We start from the raw sequence: 22,210 nt of genomic DNA, 5'->3' as shown, positions 1-22,210 counted from the left end.
TGGTCCTTGGCACTCAATGGTGTCTGTGTTTCTTTCAGATCTCCCAGATACCCCCGTTGACCTAGTGATCAACTGCCTGGATTGTCATGAAAATGCCTTTTTGAGAGATCAGCCTTGGTACAAAGCAGTTGTGGACTGGGCCAACCAGAACCGGGCACCCGTCCTCAGCATAGACCCTCCGATAAACGAAATGGAGCAGGGCATTGATGCCAAGTGGTCGCTGGCCTTGGGCCTGCCCCTGCCCCTGGGTGAGAGGGCCGGGCGCGTGTACCTCTGTGACATTGGCATTCCCCAGAAGGTCTTTCAAGAAGTGGGAATAAACTACCACTCGCCCTTCGGCTGCAAATTTGTCATCCCCCTGCACTCCACTTAGAGCCCGTCCAGCCATACGGCTCTGAAGGGAGAGAAGAGAGGAGGAGGAGGTCTGTCAAATAAGCTGTCCAGTGGATCCTGACTAGTAAAACTCATGACGCCTTAAGGATGTGAAGTTCCAGAGAGTTTTCCTTCCAGAAGAAACATTGTCTATTTAAGGAAAAAAAAAAAAAAGAATAATCATAAAATGGAAAAAAAAAAAAAAAAAGAAAAAAGGAGGAAGCAAATGTTCCTGCAAAGCTGTTTTCATTCTCTTGTGCCATTGTATGAAGGAACAGGCAGGAAGATGGTGTCTGTCCCCGGTGAAGGCAGGCATTGGTGCGCAGGCCCAGCCGGGAGGCTGTTTACGGAGGGTTGTATGTGAAGGTGGTACAAGTGGTTTGGAGATTTGAGACGTGTTTCTTGGTCCTTCTGGGCAGATAGACCCAGCAAGGGTGCCCTGGTGGGAACAGCACCCCTTGATTGTGTAGAAATACCTTCTGTTGCAGCTGTACTGGAAGGGAGGATTTGGTTTCGTTCTGTTGTTGTTTTTGACTCCCCCTCCCCCCCCCCCCCCTTGTTTTTATGTTCCTGAAGGCAGTTGTAGCTCGTTCTCCTTTCTGGACCCGCCGGCCCCTCAAAAGTGTTCCCTCTTTGGAAAGCTTGTGTGAAGAGCCAGAAGCTCTCAGGTCACGCATGCTCTGGGAACACTGACGTCCTCAGTTAGGCCTTACTTCTGTACTCTGTTGGCTTTTTGTTTGGTCGCTTAGCGGGTGAAGCCCGGGTCTATGGGCGAGAAGTGTGTTTTGGAAAAGAACTTTTCCAGGATAGTTATTGGTTTTTTTTCCTTCCTTCCTTCCTTCCTTTCTTTCTTTCTTTCTTTCTTTCTGGCACAGTGAGTGGCTGAATCAGGGAAAGCATAGTGAAGCAGGGCAGTGTCACTCTGAGTTTGTTGCGTGGTGTATGGTGCAGGTGATGTTTGGGTGAGTTCCCCCAGTACTTCCAGTATCCCTCCTACTTGGTGTAGCTTGGGAAGTAGGACGTGGATCTGTTGGAATGCCCTTTGGGCTCGAAGCCTGCGTTTGGTGTGGGCTTGTGTGTGTTTGTCTGTGTGTACCCACGTGCTGGGAAGCAGCTTGAGGAAGGACTTGGGTCCTGTTTGCCTGCAGGCAATGGTGTGGTGAGAGCTGCTGCCCTCCTGGAGGGGCACGGCAGAACGTTCTTGTCTAAATTACTGTAGGGCATCTGCCCTCGGTTGCTCTGCTAACTGCTCTTGTGCTGCGCTTGCTTCCCATGTGCTGCTAGGAGGCGTTGGGTTACCTTTTCCTGGGCTGTCTTTTCCTAGCTGAGAAACCATCAGCTAGCTGGCTTTGGGAATCCATCGTGCTGGCTTTCTGTGTGCTCTCTGAAGGCTTCAGGCCCAGCAGCTGACCCGGAGAAGCGCTGAACCTGGAGTGGGGGAGGAGGTGTGAGCTGTTCCTTTGGAGGAAGCGGGCAGATGCAAGGCAGGGGCCCTTTTCTCAGGAGAGCGTGGGCAGTGCTTGAAGCTCTGCTGCTCTTCTGGTACCTTACCTGTCCCCAGAGCTCCTGCAGGTACCTGAACCTTGCACAGACCCTCTTTTGGCAGCTGTGGGAGCTTCAGAGCTTCAAAGGGTGCCTTTTCTCCAGGGGAGCTGGGTCCCTTCTGAGGCTGAAGCACAGGGATGCGTGGAAACGGTCCCCTACTGTTGTAGCTGCCCTGTGGCTGTGCTCTGCTTGGCAAACCTATGGACCCACTTGTGCTCGGAGCGGTGAGGATTTACAGATCAGGCACTCATCTTTCATCTGCTTAGAACAAAGGCCAAGTGTATCAAAGGAGGGAAGAGACTTCCCTGGATGATAAGAAGCAGCTGAGTAATTTAATACTGTCTGGAAGCATGGAGTGACTGGGGAAGTCCCAGTCTGTAAGGACAAGATGCTGGTGAGCATCTTTCTTCCCCTGCACTGTGCCGTATCTACCTCAGCAGGACAGAGGGCTCTGCCCCGCTCAGTGTCCAGACCCCTGGCTCCCTCGAGCTTCTCTCCCTGCCGAGGGCTGGATGGCTGAACCGCTTACGCCCAGTGGCTTTAGCGCTGGCAAAGGCAGGGACTGGGTGACTTGTGACGGGTGTAGCTCTGCCCTGGAGCAGTTCCTCTCCCAAAGGAACGGCAAAGCTGAAGCACCTATTCCTCAGGTGAACCATGTCTCAGCTTGCACTGTAGTGGTGTTTAACAAGCTGCGGGTCTACCTCGGCTGCACTGGGAAGGGATAGCATTTGTGTTTCAAATAACCAAGCACGTTGCGAGGCTTCCCTCTGCCTTTCGGTGTTTGTTTGGCTGTTTCAGCTTCATCTAACCTTTAGCCGGGCAGAGGAGCAGCGGCTGGGTTAAAAAGGTGGACATTGCTGTAGTACAGTGTTAGCTTTAGCCCCCCCCCCCCTTATTTTCACTTTCCTTGCTCAATAAGAGAACTTGCCGGTTCAATTTCTGCTTTCCTTGAACCAGGCTGCAGGTTTTGATTTGGTTTTTTTTTTTCTCGCCTCTTCTGGGTTTGGCTATTAAACTATAGATTGTACACAACCGAGCAGTAACAGCGTAGAAATAGTCGAGGCTTTGTCACAGGGTCCTTTCCTGCCTCTGCGCTGCTGAGCCACTGGCTGAAGTTACGTGCCCAAAGGGCATCCAAGCAGGTCAAGATGGTTTTTGCAGGGATGGCAGCGCAGATCAGGTCTGTATGTGCTGCCGCATAGCTCCAGGAAGCACTAGGGCCCCTTGCAGCAATACAGTTCCCCATGGAAGAAAAAAAAAAAAAAAATAAAGCGAGCAGCAGCGTTGCACAACAGGAGGGTACAAACCCTCATGTAAGGAAAGGGATCTCCAATCCCAGGGCACAGCAGGCAGCTTTGGGCTGTGTTTGGCACAGTTAAACATTATGGCGTGCTCACTTTCTGGAGACAAGAGTAGATTGGGGTATTTGGCTGTACTTTTCCTTGGCTAGAAAGGCTTGTACTGGCCTCACCCACATGAAATGCATCTTACGTGCAGGTGTGAGCTCCTCTGGAGCACTCTTGAGACCCAGAAAGGTGTCTGTCTGGGTCCCTCCTTCTCCCCCTTCCCCCCACGTTGCCAGAGTGAGTTAATTCAAAGAACAGAACACTTTTTTTTATCTGTGTTTGATAGTTTCTACCCACAACCTTAACCACCATCATAGGAACTGCCCATGAGCGCTGCTCTGGTCACTAACATGTGAAGATCACTGCACTATGTCACTGCTTGATATTCCATTTGTGACCTGGTGTTTGTAATGACTAAGTCCTGCCGCTACTGGGGGATGTCCTGAAATAAAGTGCAACTATTCATGTGTGCTATTTGCGTGCAGCTTTTCTTTGTCTGCTAGCATTCTAGAGCCTGACACCACAGCTGGATGAAGCCTTCCTGCTGCTCAGCAAGGGCAGAGTGCACACCCCTCACCCTCACTTTTTACCCTCCAGTGAAGCCAAAGTTCCTGCTGCTTTGTTTTCAGTTAATTTTTCAATATCTCCATCTTCCTTTGCAGAAAAGGCAAAGCTGGGAACAAGAGAACCCTACACCTGCCTACAAGGGAAGTATCAAACAATAAGAAACACTTTATTTTAACTTTACAACATATAAATAGACAAATCTGTGCTTTCCACTGTAGCTTTTTCTTCCCCTGGCCTACCCAGGGTCCTTGGTGCAGTGCCCCAGCCCCACTGAGAGAAGAGAGTGAGTGGGGCTGCACTGCAGAGGCCAGACCAATCCTATATGTACAAATCCTGCAGGCATCGCACCCTCCCCGGCTGTCATCTGCTCAGGTCCCGGCTGGTGCCTCGGCCACACAGCATCCTTTCCTCGGTGGAGAGGCCAGCAAAGAAGGGATGCAGGAGGGCTTCCGAGAATGTGATCCTATGGGAAGGGTCGAATTCTAACATCTTCCTCATCAAGTCAAAGAGCTGTGCGTGCTCCAGCGAGTCGTGCAGCATGTATGTCTGGAAGAGAAGGGCAGGGGGGATGGAGGGGTGTAGCACTCTGGCAGGACAGGCACCGAACCCTACACCCTAGTTTTGTGATACACAACAAGGCAAGGGCTGTCTCCTGTCCTGAAGTACAGCATCCCTCCCATTCCCTACTAGCTGTCCTGCTTCAGCCAGACCAATAACCTGTTATTGCAGAGGAGAGTTTGGGGTTCTTTGAAAGACAGTTACCAAGGGAAATTTCCATCCCTAAGCCCCACACTGCTGATCTGGGGAAGGGAATGGCACAGCAGCTCAGCCTCACAACACAGCCAGCCCTCCACCAGCCATGGAGCAACACCTACCCGCAGGGGCTTGCAGTTCTCTTGGACGTATCTCCCATCGGACGTATTCTCATCCCATACCAGGTTCCCATTGTGGAAATATTTTTGCTTCCTGGAGAGAAAAGGTGGTGTTCAGTAAGGCTACTACTGGGACATACTTCTAGCACATCTCCCATGGTTATACCCTATGGGAAAGCGAGGAGGACTGTAAATACGCTCAAGTGACTCACACCTGGGTTGCTGGGAAACACATATAATCACACTAATTGTTGTTCAGTCTTGGGTGCTTGCAAGTAAAACACTTGCACTTAGATAACGTAAGTCTGGGATGGACTGAGGGACACCTTATCCAGCCGCTTGATAATCCTGCCCTGTTACTGAAGAAGATCAAAGCACAGTGGGAAAACAATGCCTGTTTGAACCCTTTAGATACCAGCGAGAACAGGGAGTCTGCACACGGTCTTGCTAACAAGGACTCTCTCACTCCACGGTGCCCGCGTCCCCTGCTTGCGTGCCTCTACCCTGCTGTTGCTTCAGAGATTCCCCAGCCCGTGAGGTACCGAGATTAAACTTGTTCTTTGCCTTTCATCCATGGTTTTGTGGTTGTTCCTGTGTCCTGCCTGCATCGGCTCACACGTACCCATATATAGGAGAGACCCGGTGTGAGGGCAAAGAATTGGTATCCTGAGTAATCAGCCACAGACAGCCGAAGAGGTTCTTACCGAGTTTTATGGACCATGTGAGATGGAATTGGCCCAAGGATTTTTTCCATCATGACAAGATGCTCGCGATTCTCATGGGTCTGCAAAGGCAAAAAGCAATGCTGCATTAATTCAGAACTTGGGAGATCTGATGACAAAAGTAATGTCACCTGTACAATTACAGGGGGTGGGAAGAGAGAAGCCATGATCAGGAGTGACACAGCTCGTATCCACCTCTACGGCCTCTCCTGCTTTTTTCTGTTCTTCACAGTGAAGAAACCAGATGTGGTCTGAACCTCGTCTTTCCAGCAAGGCACAGGTCCTCAAACCATGAGTTTGCCTGTGCTTATTTTCAAACTCAAGATTCTGATTTGTAGCACCTGAGCTGCATTTCTATTCCCTTCACCTAAGTTTGAGCCCTTTTAGACATGAAGGATTCTTAGGGTAGCGTGTCTCCTGCAAGAGTCATACCTGGAAGAGCGTGAAGCCGCGGTAATACTCAAACAGAATGCAGCCGGTACTCCAGACATCGCATGGCTGTGCCCAGCCCAGCTCTGCAAAAAGAATCAAGTTAACTTTGTGCTCCCGATGAGTCCCACCAGATTTCTACTAGTTCCTTGTTGAAACTGCAGGGATTACACGAAGACAGACTTAGAAGTTATCTGTGCGCTTTTCTGGTGCTGCACACTAGCAAGAGGACTGTCACATCTCCCCCAGATGATTCCATTTCAACTTACGCTGACCCCACATTCCCTTAGAGGCCACGTGAACCCTTCCAGAGCCTCAGGCGCTCCTCAGCTCTCTGCACTCCGTGCCAAGGGCCTGCCCTATCCATCCACCTTCCCTATTGTCAGGACCTCGGGACCACTGAGGTGGTGGTGCAGCAATGCATGGACCAGGTTGTCCCCAAGAACTGGAGCACTCTCAAGCTGGTTTTCTTCTAGAACGCATCATCCTGGGACAACTCTTCTCCTCCATCCATCTGAGACTCCCAAAATCTCAGCAGTACTCACCCAGAATCACTTCTGGTGGACGGTAGTGCCGGGTAGCCACAATAGTGGTGTGGTGCTCGTGATCAAAGGTAGCACTTCCAAAGTCTGCCACACGGATGCTTGTGTTCCGAATGGATTTCTCCTCACAGCTCTGCAAGTAAACAAGAAGTCCTCGGTGCTTCTAGTAGCTGGTTCAGGATCAAGTTAGGCTTTGAGAGGAGCCTCTGACCCTACAACTGCCATGTCGGCGCTAATCAGAAGGATTATAACTGTGAACCTCTGAGCCCTTTACATCTCAGATCAGTGATAAGGAAAGCCCCTGAACACTCTACTTCAGGGACTGGAGCCACTGAAGCAGTTTAAAGGCTTTTAGAAGACCTGCGAGAAAGAAGAGGCCTGAATTCCACTTTGTTCCCACTAAACAGACTTTTAAGGCCCTGCGAGACACGTATGGAACAGGGAAGATCCAATTTCTGTAGCGAGGGAAGGGCAGGCTATTCCTGATCTATTCCCTTCTCTTTTGAGCATAACCCACCTTTTTCTCGTTGTACAGAGTGTCAAAATCCGAGTTGACGAACAAGATGTTTTCTGGCTTGAGGTCGGTGTGAGTCAGCTGGTTGTCATGTAAAACTACATCGGTGGCGAAGAGGAGAGAGAAGAGAAATATGTAAGAACCACACACGGAAGCACACGTACAACTCTGCCCATCAAACCACCCAGTCCTCCTCAGCTTCCTCCCAAGCCGTTCTGGTGAGCCATCGTGCCCTGGCAAGGCTGGCCCTGGATGACTTACACCTCAAGGCATGGCAGAGCTGGTAGGCCATGTGCCGAATCTGAGGGAGAGGGTATGGCTGGAAGTTATTCTCCTTCAGGAACTCAAAAGTGTTCTTGCCCAGAAGCTCAAAGGCAATACACATGTGGCCATGGAAGTTGAACCAGTCTGACATCAGGACACACAAGCTGTGCGGAAAGACAGGAGGATTAACCATCATTTGGGGACAGAACAGTCATTCTCCCTGTTTATGGCTACTTCAAAAGTGGTTGGTGAGCAGAAGCTCCGAGCCAGACGACTCAGAAGCACAGTGTGAGTCAGTGTACACCACAGAGACACCCTTTCCCCACTTTGCTCAACCACCTTTAGCTAGAGATCGCCAATTCGAGCGGGACAAGGCAGCAGGTGGTTGGTTGTTAGAGAAGTTTTAGTTCATTTTTCCTCACTAGGACTTGGCCTGTTTAAGAGTTTTAAGTAAACAAGCATTCAGCAGAACTAGAGACAGATGCTCTTCCAAAACGCAAAGAAATGAGGAAGGTTTTCCCCCACATAAGAGACCAGTAGCAGACATTCCTGTCCTCAGCCCTGTTGTTCTTTGGAGATCACCCAAGCAGACTGCTTGTCTGTAAGGATGTGGTACCGACTACCCAGGAGTCTTATAGGAACTTACAATTTGTTCTCCTTGTCCTTCTCTTTGATTTTTTTCAGGACGTTAATTTCCAGCCTGGCTGCTTCTCGGTATTTTCCAACATTTTTTATGATTTTCAGTGCCACCTGAGATTTGCCTCTGTTAAGGGAAGAGACAAAAGGATGGGGTCAGACAAAAAGCCTACATACACGCATCCTCAGTCCGCAGAGAGAGGGCATGTCCCAGTAACTCCAGTCATGGAGGCCTAGTCACTTCTAGGTCCCAACAAAGCTGTCAAGGTCTGCTGCTTGACCAGTAGCGAAGCACCCAGATGGAAATTTGAGGCAGAGGGCTATTGCTGGGTAACACCCCAGGGAGAGCTGCCGACAGCTCTGCGAGCACACCGTTTCCTGACACAGCAGTCGGTAAGGTCACTGGGCCTCCAGCAGCTGCCTCCCCTCTCCAACGGTGCCAGAGAGATTTCTGAGGAGGCAGGAGATCCCAGCGGCTCCTATGCTAAGCTGACCCCAGGGCTCAAGAGCCAGACAGAAGGTCAGGAAGAGACAGGGATCAAGTGTAATCACAGGAGAGAGTTAAAAAAAATAAACCAGAGAAGAACCCCGGCAGATTAAGGGGTCACTTTTTCCCCAGCAGCCTGGCCCATCTGGAGCTCGCTGCAGTAGAACAGCCTGTACCAAAGCCCTCAGCCACTGAACAAACTCCCCTGCTTCCCTTAACACATCAGCCTGCAAATTCAGGGGACTGAGGTATGAACCAGGCCCCTTCCCACTTGCTGTAAGAAATAACTTCTACTGTAGCGACAAGTGGAAAGTGACAACAGTTTGGCCCAGCGCAAAACTGGCAGCGTTAACCCTGCTGCACTTGTGAACATCCGGGCTTGACGCGCAAGGGACAGATAAGCTGTCTGGAAGGGAAAGGTGCTCACCTGGCATGGTCCACACACTCCACCACTTTGCCAAAAGTGCCTTCGCCGAGGCTGCCGACAATTTCATCTAGGAGAGAAAACAGGAGGGGACGTGAACTTCAGAGGCTTGGCGGGAGCTGAGGTCCTGCAGTTTCACAGCAATAAAATGTCAGAGCAAAAAAAAAAATGTCTCTCACTGCTACGCTCTTTAAGACTCAAGTGTCTATTGTCTGCCTCAGGCAATTTACTGGTCAGTCCATTTATATGCAATAAAACACTAGAGACCCCTCCAGTACAATACGAGAGATCTTGTCTAACATGGGGATAGAAAGTAGAGAGGTAAAGTTTTACGAAAGGTGGCTGTACATCGCTCTTGAAGCCAATCGCCGATCCTGCACACCAGGTGGCCTTCCTTGTCATCTTCCACGCTCCTGCTGCGCTTACTGCTCTGTTGGCTTCTCTGTACACACCGCCCCCCGAAACGGCATACGACCAAGTGCGCACAGCGGGCAGTTCCGAGCGGCAGGATTGTGTTGTCATTCAAAGGTGGAGATGACGGTGCGTCGGTGGTTGGATTTTCCAGATCCCAGCATTTCATAAGGCACACAGCATATATAACGATAGGGATATTGCAAGGGACACGTCAAGACACAAACTAACTTCAAAACAGAAAAGTAATCAACAGCTACAGGTATGTAAAGAAAACTCTCTCATTAGCTACGGCCTCTGGTGGCAGGAAAATGCCCCCCTCTTCTCTGAAGGGAAGCAGCAGCTGGGAAGCTCCAGTGTTAAGGTGGCTCGGCTCGGCACCACCATGCCCCACAGAGGGGCAGCTTCCTCTGCAGCACCGGAGGATGCTGCCAGAGGCCGGAGAAGAAGGAGGGCTTTGCCAGAAGGACGTCATTTTCTCCGCTGGCAAACGTGACGAAGCGTATACGAGCTGCCAGTTTGGACAAGCTGTCCAGTAGAAGCCAGAGTAGCAGTTCTCCCTCTGTGCAGCCTGCTCCTTTGTACCTCGGTTAATAGATCACCAGCTACTCAGAGCTGTGTCCTGCCCCAGCTACAAATCTGCCCCTTCTTGATCAAACCAACAACCACACTGATCCTAAATCCATACGCCTGACTGGCTGCAAACAGACCTCATCTTCAGGATGTAATTTTAAGCCTGGGAAAGCTTTAGGAACAGGACAGTTAATTAATCCCCAGGGGAGCATTTCACTCCAGGCATCCACTAAAGGTTTGAGGTCACGTTCACCCCTGCTACTGCTGGCTTCTACTGGAAAACCAGCCGAACATTCCTGAAAGGACCCAGGGTCCACAAAGCAAGGTGCCCTAATTCCAGATCTTTGTCTAGTCAGCCTTAAAAATAGTTACAATCTCTACAGCCAAAGAAATTAATACAAAGCTCCACATTTCCATGCCTGGGCTTCTATCAGGCTTCTCTTCTGTGCCCCTCGCCCCCCAGCTAGTCCAAAATAGTGAGCTACGATCCAACCCCAAAAGGTCAGCTGAAACGGAGGAGAAGGTAGAGAGGACAGTTGAGAGAACTTCAGTGAGACTTCAAAGGATTTAAGATCATGCCAGCCCAAACCTGCACACCATTATCACCGCACGCACACACGCAAACTGCACTGGAGTGTTTTCATCCTAACCCTGGCTCTTTCTAAAACTAAAATTAAAAAAGTCAACTGGAAAGAAATAAAAGGAGGAAAGCAACAGACCCAAAGGATCAGAAGTTCCCAGCCATGCAGATATCTACTATAACTGCAGGGATCAGGACTCGGTCATTTACTTGTTATAACATTTAAAAGCAACAAACGTGTGAAAGACGGAAATGTTCCTTACAGGAGAGAAGCAGTGAAGCAGAGACATATAGCCTGATACTTCACAACACTTCCAGGGTATTCCCAGTCCCGGGACCAGCCTCCCCACCCAGAGCCATATATTCCCTGTTCATCCTTGAAACATCTTGGGCAAGGAATACTGTATTTCAGGGTGGAAAATGGGCAAGTTTTCAGAGAAGCTGAAGTCCAAGGACTTGTGTGGAAACAGGCAAAGAGGACATGTGTATCCTCAGAAGGTGGAAGCCTGCTTGTAAGCACAGTGGGACGGGGGTTAATAAACCCAGGGCTAACAACTCAGGAGAACCGGGCTGATTGATCCCATCTGGTAGGGGATCCTGGCACAAAAGTCAAATCACTGTGCCTTCCCGGGAGCACTCCGTAACCCCGCCCGCATACCAAAACCCCCCAGAGAAGCAGCAGTACACGCAGAAGCAAGGCCCTGGCCACACATAAAACCCGAACAATGCCCGATCCCCAGCAGCCAGGCTGGCCTGCAGCCAAGGCTCACCCTCGTTAGCCTATCACATGTGCGCCATTTGAAGCTTTCCCTGATCCCCTCCCCAGCCGTAAAGAATTCAGCTTAATTTCCTCACATATTAAGGCTACAGGGGCTGGACTAGTAAAAACCAATAGCTACAAACGCTTCCCGCTTAACAAGACACAGATTTTTTTTTCTTTTTTCTTTTGACTATACATTTCACGTAACACAAACAAACACAAAAATGGGCTTAGCGGTACTCACCCAATGTGTTCAGAGCTGAAAGGAGGTAAGGACAGTTAAAACCCTAAACAATCCTGAACTCATTCTGGATGCTACTCACCGAGGAGGCACTGCTACAAGACCTGGTCCTGCGTTTCCGGCAGTGATGCTGATGCTTCTTTGGACGGTGCTGCTCTCTGCCTCTGGATCGCCGCCAGTTTCGCGAGCGGGTCGAGTAATAGTCATCTCCAAAAGACGGGCTTCGGTCTTCAAATCTGTAGGCGTCGCTGTCCCGTCTGTATCTCCTGTGATAAGGCATCCTTTCATGGCTGTAGCACAAACAAGAAGGTGTTCATAAGCCCGGAAAAGCACCAAAGGCAGAGGCCTGCTGAAACTAAGTGCTCTTGCTCCTGCTTTCTGGTGACAAGGAAACAACAGCAAATGTCCTAGCTTGAAACCACTGTGGCTCAAACGCTGACTGCTTCTCAGACAAGTTTCTCAGAGACGAAAAAGGAGAAAGTTTGCAAGAGAAAACAGCGTGGCACTCCCCTGTTTCAAGGAGCCAGAAGAATGCCACCCACTTAGAGCTCCATCCAAGCTCCTACCTCATCCGAGCCACCTCCGCCACCACATGCAAGTGTTTTCCTAACATTGTTTCTCCTCCCACGGGAAGGTCTCTCCTTAGTTGTTACACAAATGAAATCTGAAGGCAGCACAGGTGCCCTAGTCACCCCCGCCCCAGGGGGGACTGAATTCCCCTGAACACACACACACCAGCTCAACAGATCATTAGCAAGCGCCAGAAGGAAAAATTGGTCTCCACAGTACAGCTAAGCTCCTGTTTCTCTTGCAACAACCAAGGGCTGCAAGTATGTAAGGCAGACTTTTGGCCAAGCTCATCTCTGCATCGGGAAGGGCCAGAAGACATCAGACAAAGCTCCCCTACGTGAGTATTTATCAGCTGGAGGCGCACACCTCCAGCTGTTTTAGGTACCATGTGTGCACATTAATGATGAGAACACTTCTCCCTGCCCTGTGCTTGATTAGAGAGTATCTGCTACAGCTGAAATTCTGCAGCTCCTGCCTTTCGCTCTGCAGTCCTGTGTGCTTCCTGGGCAGCAACTCTTTTAAACCATACAGCAAAAATGGTATCACTTAGCAGTGCCCTGCTTCTGCCCCCAAAAGCACAACTGTTTTCTCCACTACAAGCCTTGCTTCACACATCATTGAGTGAAAGGCTGTATTTTAGGTGTTGCAACTCAGAAATAAGAACAGCGTGTTGGCTTTCCATCAGCATTCTGGGCACACGCCGGGCCAGGTCAATGCTGTCGTATATACCCAGCCCACAGCAAGAGCAATGGCTTCTCCAACCAAGACCTCACTGCAGCTGCTTCAGTCCAGAAACAGGAAATTTTATCATTTGCGCCTCTCTGCTTCAGCAACAATTAGCTCTCACTGACAGCTTAATGGGACACAGGTATGCCTGTGGTGGTTCATCTCATCTTGGATCAAGACTACAATTTCAAACTGCCTGCCAAGACATCAGTGGCTCTAGGACACCGCTGAACTATCCAAGACACCAAAAAACCCTATGGTGGCTCTGTTCCAACTCAACTCCAACTCAAGACTCAACTCCAAACACACCTTTGTGAAACTTCAGTGTGCACTTTTAAAATACAGAGAATTCAGAAAAAACAATCTAAAATACAGCGGAGACCAGCAAACCTGCGAGAGGCTCGCATGCTTAGACTGAAGGGGCAAAAAGGTTTTCACCTAGTAAAAGCCTGTTTTCATCCAAATCCATCATAACCCATCAGATGAAAAAATGGAAAAAGCCCCCTGTGTGCATCAGCTGTATTTCACAGAATCGTAGGGTTAAATTTCACAATCCACTTCCTTCAAGTGGATTGGAAGGAAGACAAATTAATTTGTAGTACATTTCAGGAATTTAAAGATGAACTCAGCTCCCTTCTGGCTGCACCTGCCCTGTTCAACCAGCGGAACCACACCAGCTCTGGTACCACCGAGCAGTAAGGACAGCCAGCCTAGTGCGATCGCACACTGCGACGTGTCAGCATGCAAGTCCCCTCTGTTCCAGAACCCTCACCGCACGTCCTGTTATCACAGGCCTTATCAACCCCGCTTCCAGTACCTAACCATCCCTGTGGAAACGCTGAACAAAGAGAGGATGAAAGGTAAATTCCAGAGCCGAAGCAGAAAAGACCAGTTAGCGATGCTCTCGGATCCTTTCTGACAGCGTAGGTGAGGGAAAAGTATTGTTACTTTAAATCTGATTTGTAATAATTTCAGAAGCAAGCGGGTAATCGGGAGAGAAAGACTTTAATGCCTCCACAGCATTAGAACTGGGGAACATGATTCCAGAGCAGACTGTTCTCCCTCATCAGTATTAAAGACATTGCTTTGGGAAGAACTTTTGGCTAGATAGAGAGGCAGAAACATACACAGGAAGGCGCATACACACAATTAAGCTGATCCACAGTTAGGAAATGAAAGCTACCACTGCTCAGCACTTGCTCTGAAACACGATCAGAATGGAGGATGAGGGTTTATTAGATAACCGTCGCTGCTGCCAGAGCTGGTGGGTGTGCCTCCCTCTGCCCCAAAACCCCAGCTCTTTACCTTCTCGATCGCGATCTCCTGGAGAAATCCCTCCGGGGCGGATATCGCAGTCTCCCCTCATAGTCTCTGCTACGAGATCTCTTCCTCTTCCACCTGTGACCCAGGTAGCTCTCCTGCTCCGGGGACCGGTATCTCTTACAGTGATGCATCTGAGGGGACGAGAGGTTCCCAACTCTTAAAAATCGTCACCTTGGCACTTCTCCTGCTCCCTAACCCTAAGAGTGAGGGCAGAGACCACCCCAAAGAGTGCAAACACCCTTTGGGGTGGTTTCTGCCCGCACCCTTCGGGTTAGGGAGCTGGTGGCAACGACCATGGTGCCCACCGCGAGAAGACCTCTGCCAGCCCCAGCAGGGTTAAAGACGTTAAGACGGAGACCTCCCCTCGGCTTTACAACACCGGTACCAGCTATTTCCCCGCTGCCCCCCTACAACCACCCGGCCACAAACCCCCTCCCACCACCGCCGCCCCTGGCCCGGCCAGAACCCGAAGCCACCCGAGGCGGAGAGCTCGGTGTCGCAGCGGGGCGCCATCCCCTCCGGGGCTACGCGTACCACAGCGGGGGGCTGGGGCCGGGACCGGAACCATGCCCAGGCCTAGGCCTAGGCCTAGGCCTGGATCCAAACCCGGCCCGTTCCCCCCGCGCCGATCCCCCCCGGCTCCTCCCCGCCCCCCTACCCCTTCCCCGGGCCTCCCCGCCGGCTCACCGTCCCTCCGCTCGCCTCCGCGCCGCGCTCGGCGGCTGCGGCCCAGCCCCGACCCCACCGGCTACAGCAACCCCCGTCGTTCCCACTTCCGCTTCCGGCACCGCCCCGCCCCCCCCGTGCGGCCAGAGCGGCACCACCCGCGGGCCGCTCCCGCCGCCTCTCGCTGTCCCCGGAGGTCGCGGTTAACCCCTCCCGCGCCGGGCCGGCACCGGGCGGCGACGGGGAGGTGGGGTCTGCCTCGCCGTGGCCTTCCTCGCCGTGGCCTTCCTCACTGTCTTCTACCTCGCTGTGGCCATCCCATGGCCTACCTCACTGTGGCCATCCTCACCACAGCCCTTGTCACCATGGCCTACATCACTATGGCCATCCTCACCCTCAACATGGCCTTCCTCCCCGTGGTCTGCCTTGCTATGGCCTTCCTCACCATTACCTTCCTCACCCTGGCCTTCCTCACCATGGCCACCCTTGCCATGCCTAACCTAACCATAGCCTTCCTCACCCTCAGTGTGGCCTTCCTAACCATGGCCATCCTTGCCGTGGCCTTCCTCACCCTCGACATGGCCTTCCTCCCCACAGCCATCCTCATCGTCACCCTCGACATGGCCTTTCTCCCCATGGTCTGCCTCACCATGTCCTTCCTCGCCGTATTCTACCTCACTGTGGCCATCCTCACCCTTAACACGGCCTTCCTTGCCATGACTATCCTCACCCTCAACATGGCCTTCCTCCCCACAGTCTGCCTCACTGTGGCCTTCCTCTCCATGGCCTTCCTCGCCATGGCCTACCGCACTGTGGCCATCCTCACCATGACCATCTTCAACACAGCCTTTGTCACCATGGCCTAGCTCACCACCTCCATCTTCTCCCTCAACATGGCCTTCCTCCCCCTGGTCTGCCTCTCCATGGCCTTCCTCACTGTGTTGTACCTCACTGTGGCCATCCGCACCTTCTCCATGGCCTTTCTCACCATGGCCATCCTCACCACAACCTTCCTCACCACGGCCATCCTCACCACAGCCATCCTCATCCTGCCCTTCCTTACCATGGCCATCCTTGCCATGGCTACCCTTGCCATAGCCTTCCTCACCATTGAGCCTTCCTCACCATGGCCTTCCTCACTGTCGCCATCTTCACCATGGCCTTTGTCACCATGGCCTACCTCACCGCAGTCATCCTTGCCCTCAGCATGGCCTTCCTCCCCATGGTCTGCTTCACCATGGCCTTCCTCACCGTATTCTACCTCACTGTGGCCATCCTTATCCTTAACACGGCCTTCCTCGCCACAACCATCCTCACCACAGCCATCCTCACCCTGCCCTTCCTCACCATAACCACCCTTGCCATGGCTGTCCTCACCATAGCCTTCCTCACCATGGCCATTCTCACCCCAGATCCTCACCCCAGGTTTCCTTGCCATGGCCTTCCTCACCATGATGATCCTCGCTGTGATGACCCTTGCCATGGTCTGCATCACTATGGCCCATGCACTTCTCTCCCCATGGGCTCTGCAGACAATATCCTTCCACCAAACGGGGCTGAGAGCTGCCGCTGTCCCCATGGGGACCTGCCCTTGGGGCTGGAGATGGGTCATGGCCAGAGGGGTGAGGAACTGCTGGAAGAGGTTTAGTGTCTAGTCAATCAGTGTGGAGAAAGGGCCTCAGTCCTGTTTATGTAGTAATTAGCACCATACGGGGGTTATGTGAGTAGGGCTTTGCTCCCTCCTGCCCCATGAGTAGGTGACCATCCCCTCCCACCCACGCCGCCACTCTGGAGGACAGTTCTTGCTCCTAAAGCCGGACCATGGACGCTGCTGGCCCATGGCACAGCCAAGCAAAGAGCACCAGGATAGGAAAGAGCTTCGATTACTCCACATGTGCAATCATCCTTGACCCCTTTATTAACTTATCAACCACTCATTTGGGCCAACAATTAATTAAAAATGCTGATGACCACCTTTAGCACTGGTGCAGGGAGGGTTGGGGTGATATCGGTGGGTCCTTGTGTTTCTTCCTACGGGGCAGCAAACCAGGCTGTATCCCAGCCCGTGGGGTTGAGGAAGGGTCTGGTGACCCCAGATCCTCACCCCAGGTTTCCTTGCCATGGCCTTCCTCACCATGGTGATCTTCGTCATGATGACCCTTGCCATGGTCTGCATCACTATGGCCCATGCACTTCTCTCCCCATGGGCTCTGCAGACAATATCCTTCCACCAAACGGGGCTGAGAGCTGCCGTTGTCCCCATGGGGACCTGCCCTTGGGGCTGGAGATGGGTCATGACCAGAGGGGTGAGGAACTGCTGGAAGAGGTTTAGTGTCTGGAAGGTCTTTTAGCTGGAAGGTCTTGGCTGCTGTGGGACTGGGTGGAAAGGGTGGGCTGGTCGTGGTGGGTTATAAGGGGCAGTAGATACCACCACCATGGGGCTGGTCTCCCAGTTGGGTGATCTTCCCACCCATCTCCTACCACAGCCAAGGTTTCGGGTGCTGCAGGAACCAAGCAGGTGTCCAGTGGACATAGCAGAGAGAGGCTCCTCTTCTCCTCTCCCCGAGGCTGAAGCCAACTCAGATGGGCTCATTCCCCTCCGTTCGGAAGAGCGGTTGTGCCAACCATCATCCATCTCCCGCCCTGGAGATGGAGCCCACAATGACATGCAGGCTGAGACCTCATCTCTCCAAGGCTCGGAGATCCCCCTTCACTTGCTCCCATGGGTGCCTGAGTCCCAGGCAAGTCCTGCCCGTGGGCTGAGGGCAAGATCAGCGTCCGAGGGCATTGGGCTGGATCCGATGCCACCGCGCCGACTCCAGCTGTCCCTGGCTGCACATCTCCTTCCAGTGCAGCAGCCCGGCCCCAGGGGCACGGGGACCCACCTGCACACGGCCCAGCGGGGAGCTGTGGGTGTAGATGCGAGCCTGTGGTGGGAGAGGGGCAGAAGCAGTGTGGGACACGGTTTATGGCCTTCAAGCAGAGCTAGAAACACCTCTTGCCTCTGGAGGAGCAATCCCACCCCAGCAGCCCCCTGTGGGCAGCAAGGAGTAGCTTCTCTGGGCTTGCCTGTACCCCTCCCACAACTGGAAGCTGAGAATCCTGATTGCAGGAGCGTCTCCTGAGCATGGGTGATCCGGGCCACCATGGCCTTGGCCACCTTTGTTCTGCTCACCTGCATGACAGTGAATTCCAAGGACAGCTCTTGCTGCTGGATGTCCCCAGTGGGGAGGTTGAAGAGGAACGGCGTGTTCCAAACAGGGTTGTAGCCAGTGATGGACTTGGTCTCCTTGGTGTTGATGACATGGCCATTGTGGTAAAGGTGGATGATGACATAGTGGCCTGGAAATGGAGACAGAGCCTTGGTGAGAGGGACCTGCTCTGGACATACACCAGGGAGGGTGGCGGGAGGTTTGTGAGACAGACTCCTGCACAATGTGGGCAGCCAAACCAGGGTGCTTGGGGGGCTACAAGATCCCCGTGGGGCTCTGCAGAGCTGTGGGGAGAGGACGGCGACATGCTGTCCAGCCTGGTTGCACCTATTCTGCCCTGGTTGGGAGCAAGGACCTCCAAAGTCCTTAGCTCCCATCCATGCCTGCATCCTGTGGGCTGAGGGAGCCAGAGATGACAACAGCCACCAGGACAAAAAGCCACGTGCTATTTTTTTTACAATAAATATGTGTATTTTGAGGATTTTGGGGCCATGTTGGAGATATCTAGATCCTCGCTGTGCTACGTGTTGCTTAGAAAAGAGAAGTTCAAGAGGCAATAAGACTATCTGCCAAGCAAAAGGAGGGGAAGCCATCCCTTGTGCCCACCTGGGCATCTCATTGCCCCCATGCCCTACCTGGCGTGCCTGGCAGGCGCGAGAGCCGGCCCAGGTCCTCTGCTTTGCGGACCAGCACCTTGATGCGGCTGGCCAGAGCTTGGTACTGGAGGAGAAGGAAGAGCTGGCCGAGGGATTTGGGGGACGAGGAGAGGACGCCGCGGCTCAAGTCATGGGCCCTGAGACACTGCAATGAGATGAGAGAGCAGGAGACGCCGTGAAACCTTCTCCGACCTCATCCAAGCCCCTCCAGCTCAGGGATGCTTGTCTTCCACCTACGCTATGGGTGGGTCAAGAAAAGGCAAAAATGGGTCAAGAAGGTGAATTTGATGCTTACCATCACCATAAGGATGGTGGCAGCTCTGTATTTAACCCTTCCACCCCCACCTTCAGCAAAGTCCCCAGGTAGAGATGCTGCCAGTCATTACAGTTGATGGATATTAATTGTGGGGCAGCTCATGAACCTGCACCAGAATGGAGGACACCGTGGGGACAGGGAGGCTGCTGTCTCAGGACCTTCAGTCCCTCCTGCTGCCTCCCACCTTGGGGAGGAGGCTCTGGTTCTCACCACAAAGTTTGAAGGCTCTGAGACCAAGCGGACCTCAGACAAAACATGAGGACAACCCCCCTGCCGGAGAGCACTGCCTTCCTGACCTTTCTGAGCTTGGTTTTGGTGCTCGACAGCTCCCAGCTGTAGCTGGAAGGCACCCGGGGGTCCCAGGTGGCCTGAGCGCAGGGGAAGAGGACCTCTCCCACGAAGGAGTCCTTCAGGCTGCGACATCTGATGTAGACGGCGAAGCGCAGGGTGAAGCTCCTCAGCTCCTCCAGGCTGTACCGTCCAAACCGGCACAGCTCCCGGTGGGTAGGGTGGAGGCTGCCACGCTGCAATGCCGTGCGCCGGGAGGCCGGGAGCTGCGACAGAAGGTACACCTTGACGTAGGAGCCCTGGCTGCCCCGCAGCCCTTTGGGCAGGTGGGAGAGGCCGAGGACCATCACGGTGAGCGTGGCCTTGGCTGGTGAGTAGAACAAGTTGCAGTGGAGCTGGGGACGCTGCTTAGGGCCAGTGCTGGAGGACAGTGGGGTGGGGGGTCCCAGGACAGGGTGGTCCAGCAGGTCTTCCTCATTGCAGAGGAGGTTGGCACCGGAGATAGTGCAGCGGCGCTGCCATGCTCCCGCCGGCTTTGGGGAGAAGGGGAGGCTGGGCAAGGAGGTTCTGCCATGGAGCAAACCCCTGTGAGATGCTGGTGACACCGGGGGACCTTTCTCGGCCCCAGCACCCAGCATCTCTCCTGCCACCTCCTCATAGTGCTGCTGGATGGGCGCTGGCACCGTCCTGGCGGGCAGAGAGGGTCCCAGCCCCACCGTTGCCCACTTCCAGCCGAGGCGAGGGCCCGGGCGCCAGCGATGCCACCAGCACACGGTGCAGCCCAGGAGGATGCTGAGGCAGAGCAGGGCCAGCCCCACGCCAAGGAAGACCTGGAAATGCACTGGAGAGAGAGAGAGAGAGAGAGATGGGCACCGTTAGCATGGCAGACACATGATGGATGGGTGATGGAGCAATGGAGAAGAGCAAGACCTGGGTGCCCACCCCCCCTGCCATGCCAGTCACCCACCTCCCCACCTTTGCACGGTGGGATTGAACCGGAGCATCCCAAAGCCAGAAGGTGAGAGAGGAGCCGGCGGGGCAGGGGCCGTGCTGGGGGGCTCGGCATCTGTGGGTGCGGGCAGCCTGACATCAGTCGGGCTCTGGCGAGGCTAAAACAAACCCGGCTTCGCCCCGGGGACGATAAGGGTTATGGAAAAAGCGGCTCTTATCGGTCCCCGCTGCCGGGGCTGACGCAGGTAGGGCATGACCAACGATTATCTGCTTGCTTGTCGGGGGCACGAAACGCGCAGGGAGGCACCGGTGCCACGGGAGGGGAGTGGGGGCACCTTCAAAGGGGGATGTCCGAGCTGGATGCAAAGCGGCAGTGGTCCCCCCTTGTTATCTATACTCAAGCCTGGCCCCAAAAGAGGGGAAACCTTCCTCCCCAGGCTGTGCCCAGAGGACCAGCGTCTTGCGGGTGATGAGCTGGCTTTTATCCCTGCCAGTGGGGATGCCCGCGGGGTTTGGGGCTCTGTAGCTGCACGTTGGTCGTTTAAGGACCAGGGAACGGAACTCCTGGATGTCGGGGATGAATTTTCTTAGGAAACTTGGGCTTCAGAAATAGGCTCCGATGCAAACACCGCTGTGCTGGTGCAAAGCCTCCCTCCCCGTGCCCAGAACTGACTTCGCCTCCAGCAGCGAGGGATTACGGAGAACAGGGTCTGGACAAAGCTCTGCCGGAGCCTGAGCCTGGTTTGATAAAGGGATCTTAATGTTTGGAAGAGAAAAGCAAAGCAGTGTCTCACACCGTGGGGCTGGGCCTTCCTACCCACAGGCTTTAATCCGTGCTGGGCTCTCTTTCTCCCTTTGTCATGTGTTAGGGAAGGCAGGTTGGGGCTGCAGGATTAGATTCCAGCCCAAACAACGGCTGCCAACGCCTGGGAAAGGGAGTTGGGAGGGCTGGAGCGTGGCCACCCCGGGGGTACAGACCTGCGCTGGTCTGCAGGGCTGGGGGGGAAGCGGGGAAGGTGCAGCTCATCCCTTTGGGTGCCTGCTTTTGGGTGCTGGGGGCTGGTGGATGCTGCACCAAAGCAGGTAATGGGGCTGGAGGCTGGGAGGGCTGCAGGGAGGTCCCCACCTCAGCGGTGAGGTCGGGGTGGCAACCACAGAGCCCTCCCCTCACCTGAAACCAGGTCTCTGAGCACCCCCTGGAGACGGGGGGAGACCCCCTTCCAGCCCAGCACTGGGGCCGGCACCTTCCCATCTCCGATTTTAAGTCTGCCGGTGGATAAACCCCACGGCAGCGCCCACCAGGTGTGTTTTTCCCCCCCACTCCATTGCCAGAACCCACCTTACCTGCTTCAGGCATCTAGATTTTAAGGTGCGTGGTGAGAGCAGGCGAGTCCTTGAGCTGTCTCAGCTGAGCTCAGGTGGGGAAAAGTCGGAGCTGGGAAAAGCCAAAGCCACTGGTGGGGTGGAAACGCGGCGGGGGGGAAAGGCTCTGCCTTCACCTGGATAGGCTGGGATCGGAGCCCAGGCGAGGCGAGAGGCTCCGCCAGCCCGCTCTCCTCTGATAACCAGGATCCTCGGGGCGGGGGGTGGTCATGAAACATGGGCACGGCTCTCCTCCCCCGGCATGCAGTGAAATCGGCAGAGGAATTCATCCAGCAGCTGAATTTTGCCACCCCGGTGATGGGCACCAGCCGCATCCCCTGCCCACAGCGGGGACATCCAAGACACGCGGCGTGAGCTCGGGGACTTTTCCTGCCTTGCAAAGAGAGGGGGAACAAGCAGGTTCTCCGTGTCTCCCTTCTCATGTCAGCTCTGGGGCCGCCGGGGGCAGTTCCTCTGCCTCCACCGAGCAGCAAGAGGCCGGTCCATCCCCCGCAGAGGCAGTGGGGACGCTCAACGCGCTCCCAAGTCGCCGCTTCACAGCGTCCCGGCTGGGGGTTTCCCGCTCTGCGGCGTGGGGATGCTGGGGATGGGGTGAGTGAGTTTGGTGGGACGGGGAAGCTTGAAGGCACACGCTGGGCTCCGTCCCAGCGCCCTCAGCTGGGCCGCCGGCCAAAACAAACGCAGACACCGGGGCCTTGGAAACACTGGTACGAAAGGGGCTGGAAACCAGTTTCTCTCCAACTGCCGAACTGGTTCAACGGCTGGAAAAACAACGTCAGGTGCTATATAAACAACCGAACCACCGGGAAGTGTTAAACGTCCTTTCTGCGGGGA

General features: G+C 53.9%; 3 protein-coding genes across 5 annotated transcripts in view; 1 reads left to right on the top strand and 2 right to left on the bottom strand.

The window, feature by feature from the left end:
- Window positions 1-3,728, top strand: part of EDC3 (enhancer of mRNA decapping 3) — a 29,881-nt gene extending 26,153 nt beyond the window's left edge. For both annotated transcript variants that reach the window (XM_074599774.1, XM_074599775.1), the window contains exon 7: window positions 39-3,728. In XM_074599774.1, coding sequence (XP_074455875.1) covers window positions 39-373 — 335 coding nt within the window. In that variant the 3' untranslated portion in view covers window positions 374-3,728. The remainder of the gene's footprint in view (window positions 1-38) is intronic.
- Window positions 3,729-3,975: 247 nt separating this feature from the next.
- On the bottom strand, window positions 3,976-14,844 carry CLK3 (CDC like kinase 3). 2 transcript variants are annotated; one of them, XM_074599776.1, is made up of 13 exons: window positions 14,592-14,844; window positions 13,887-14,035; window positions 11,368-11,575; window positions 9,069-9,162; window positions 8,724-8,790; window positions 7,820-7,936; window positions 7,171-7,337; window positions 6,913-7,007; window positions 6,399-6,528; window positions 5,857-5,939; window positions 5,407-5,486; window positions 4,706-4,796; window positions 3,976-4,376 (listed from the first exon to the last, which is right to left on the bottom strand). In XM_074599776.1, exons 2-13 carry the CDS (start codon window positions 14,033-14,035, stop codon window positions 4,191-4,193), a joined length of 1,467 nt encoding a protein of 488 aa, XP_074455877.1. In that variant the 5' UTR covers window positions 14,592-14,844; the 3' UTR covers window positions 3,976-4,190. The 2 variants fall into 2 exon arrangements, with proteins under 2 accessions (XP_074455877.1, XP_074455879.1); XM_074599778.1 differs by lacking the exon at window positions 9,069-9,162 and having other exon boundaries at window positions 14,592-14,698.
- A 1,606-nt stretch (window positions 14,845-16,450) lies between these two features.
- On the bottom strand, window positions 16,451-21,690 carry LOC141749072 (synaptotagmin-4-like). The gene is made up of 6 exons (XM_074602147.1): window positions 21,493-21,690; window positions 20,419-20,557; window positions 19,051-19,883; window positions 18,418-18,583; window positions 17,746-17,912; window positions 16,451-17,497 (listed from the first exon to the last, which is right to left on the bottom strand). The coding sequence occupies exons 1-6, from the start codon at window positions 21,688-21,690 to the stop codon at window positions 17,342-17,344; spliced, it is 1,659 nt and encodes a 552-aa protein (XP_074458248.1). The 3' UTR covers window positions 16,451-17,341.
- Window positions 21,691-22,210: the final 520 nt, after the last annotated feature.

Source organism: Larus michahellis, chromosome 9, assembly GCF_964199755.1.
Source record: "Larus michahellis chromosome 9, bLarMic1.1, whole genome shotgun sequence".
NCBI classification, from domain to species: domain Eukaryota; kingdom Metazoa; phylum Chordata; class Aves; order Charadriiformes; family Laridae; genus Larus; species Larus michahellis.
The sequence above is the reverse complement of the archived record's forward strand: the minus strand, read 5'-3'. Positions and strand labels throughout refer to the sequence as shown.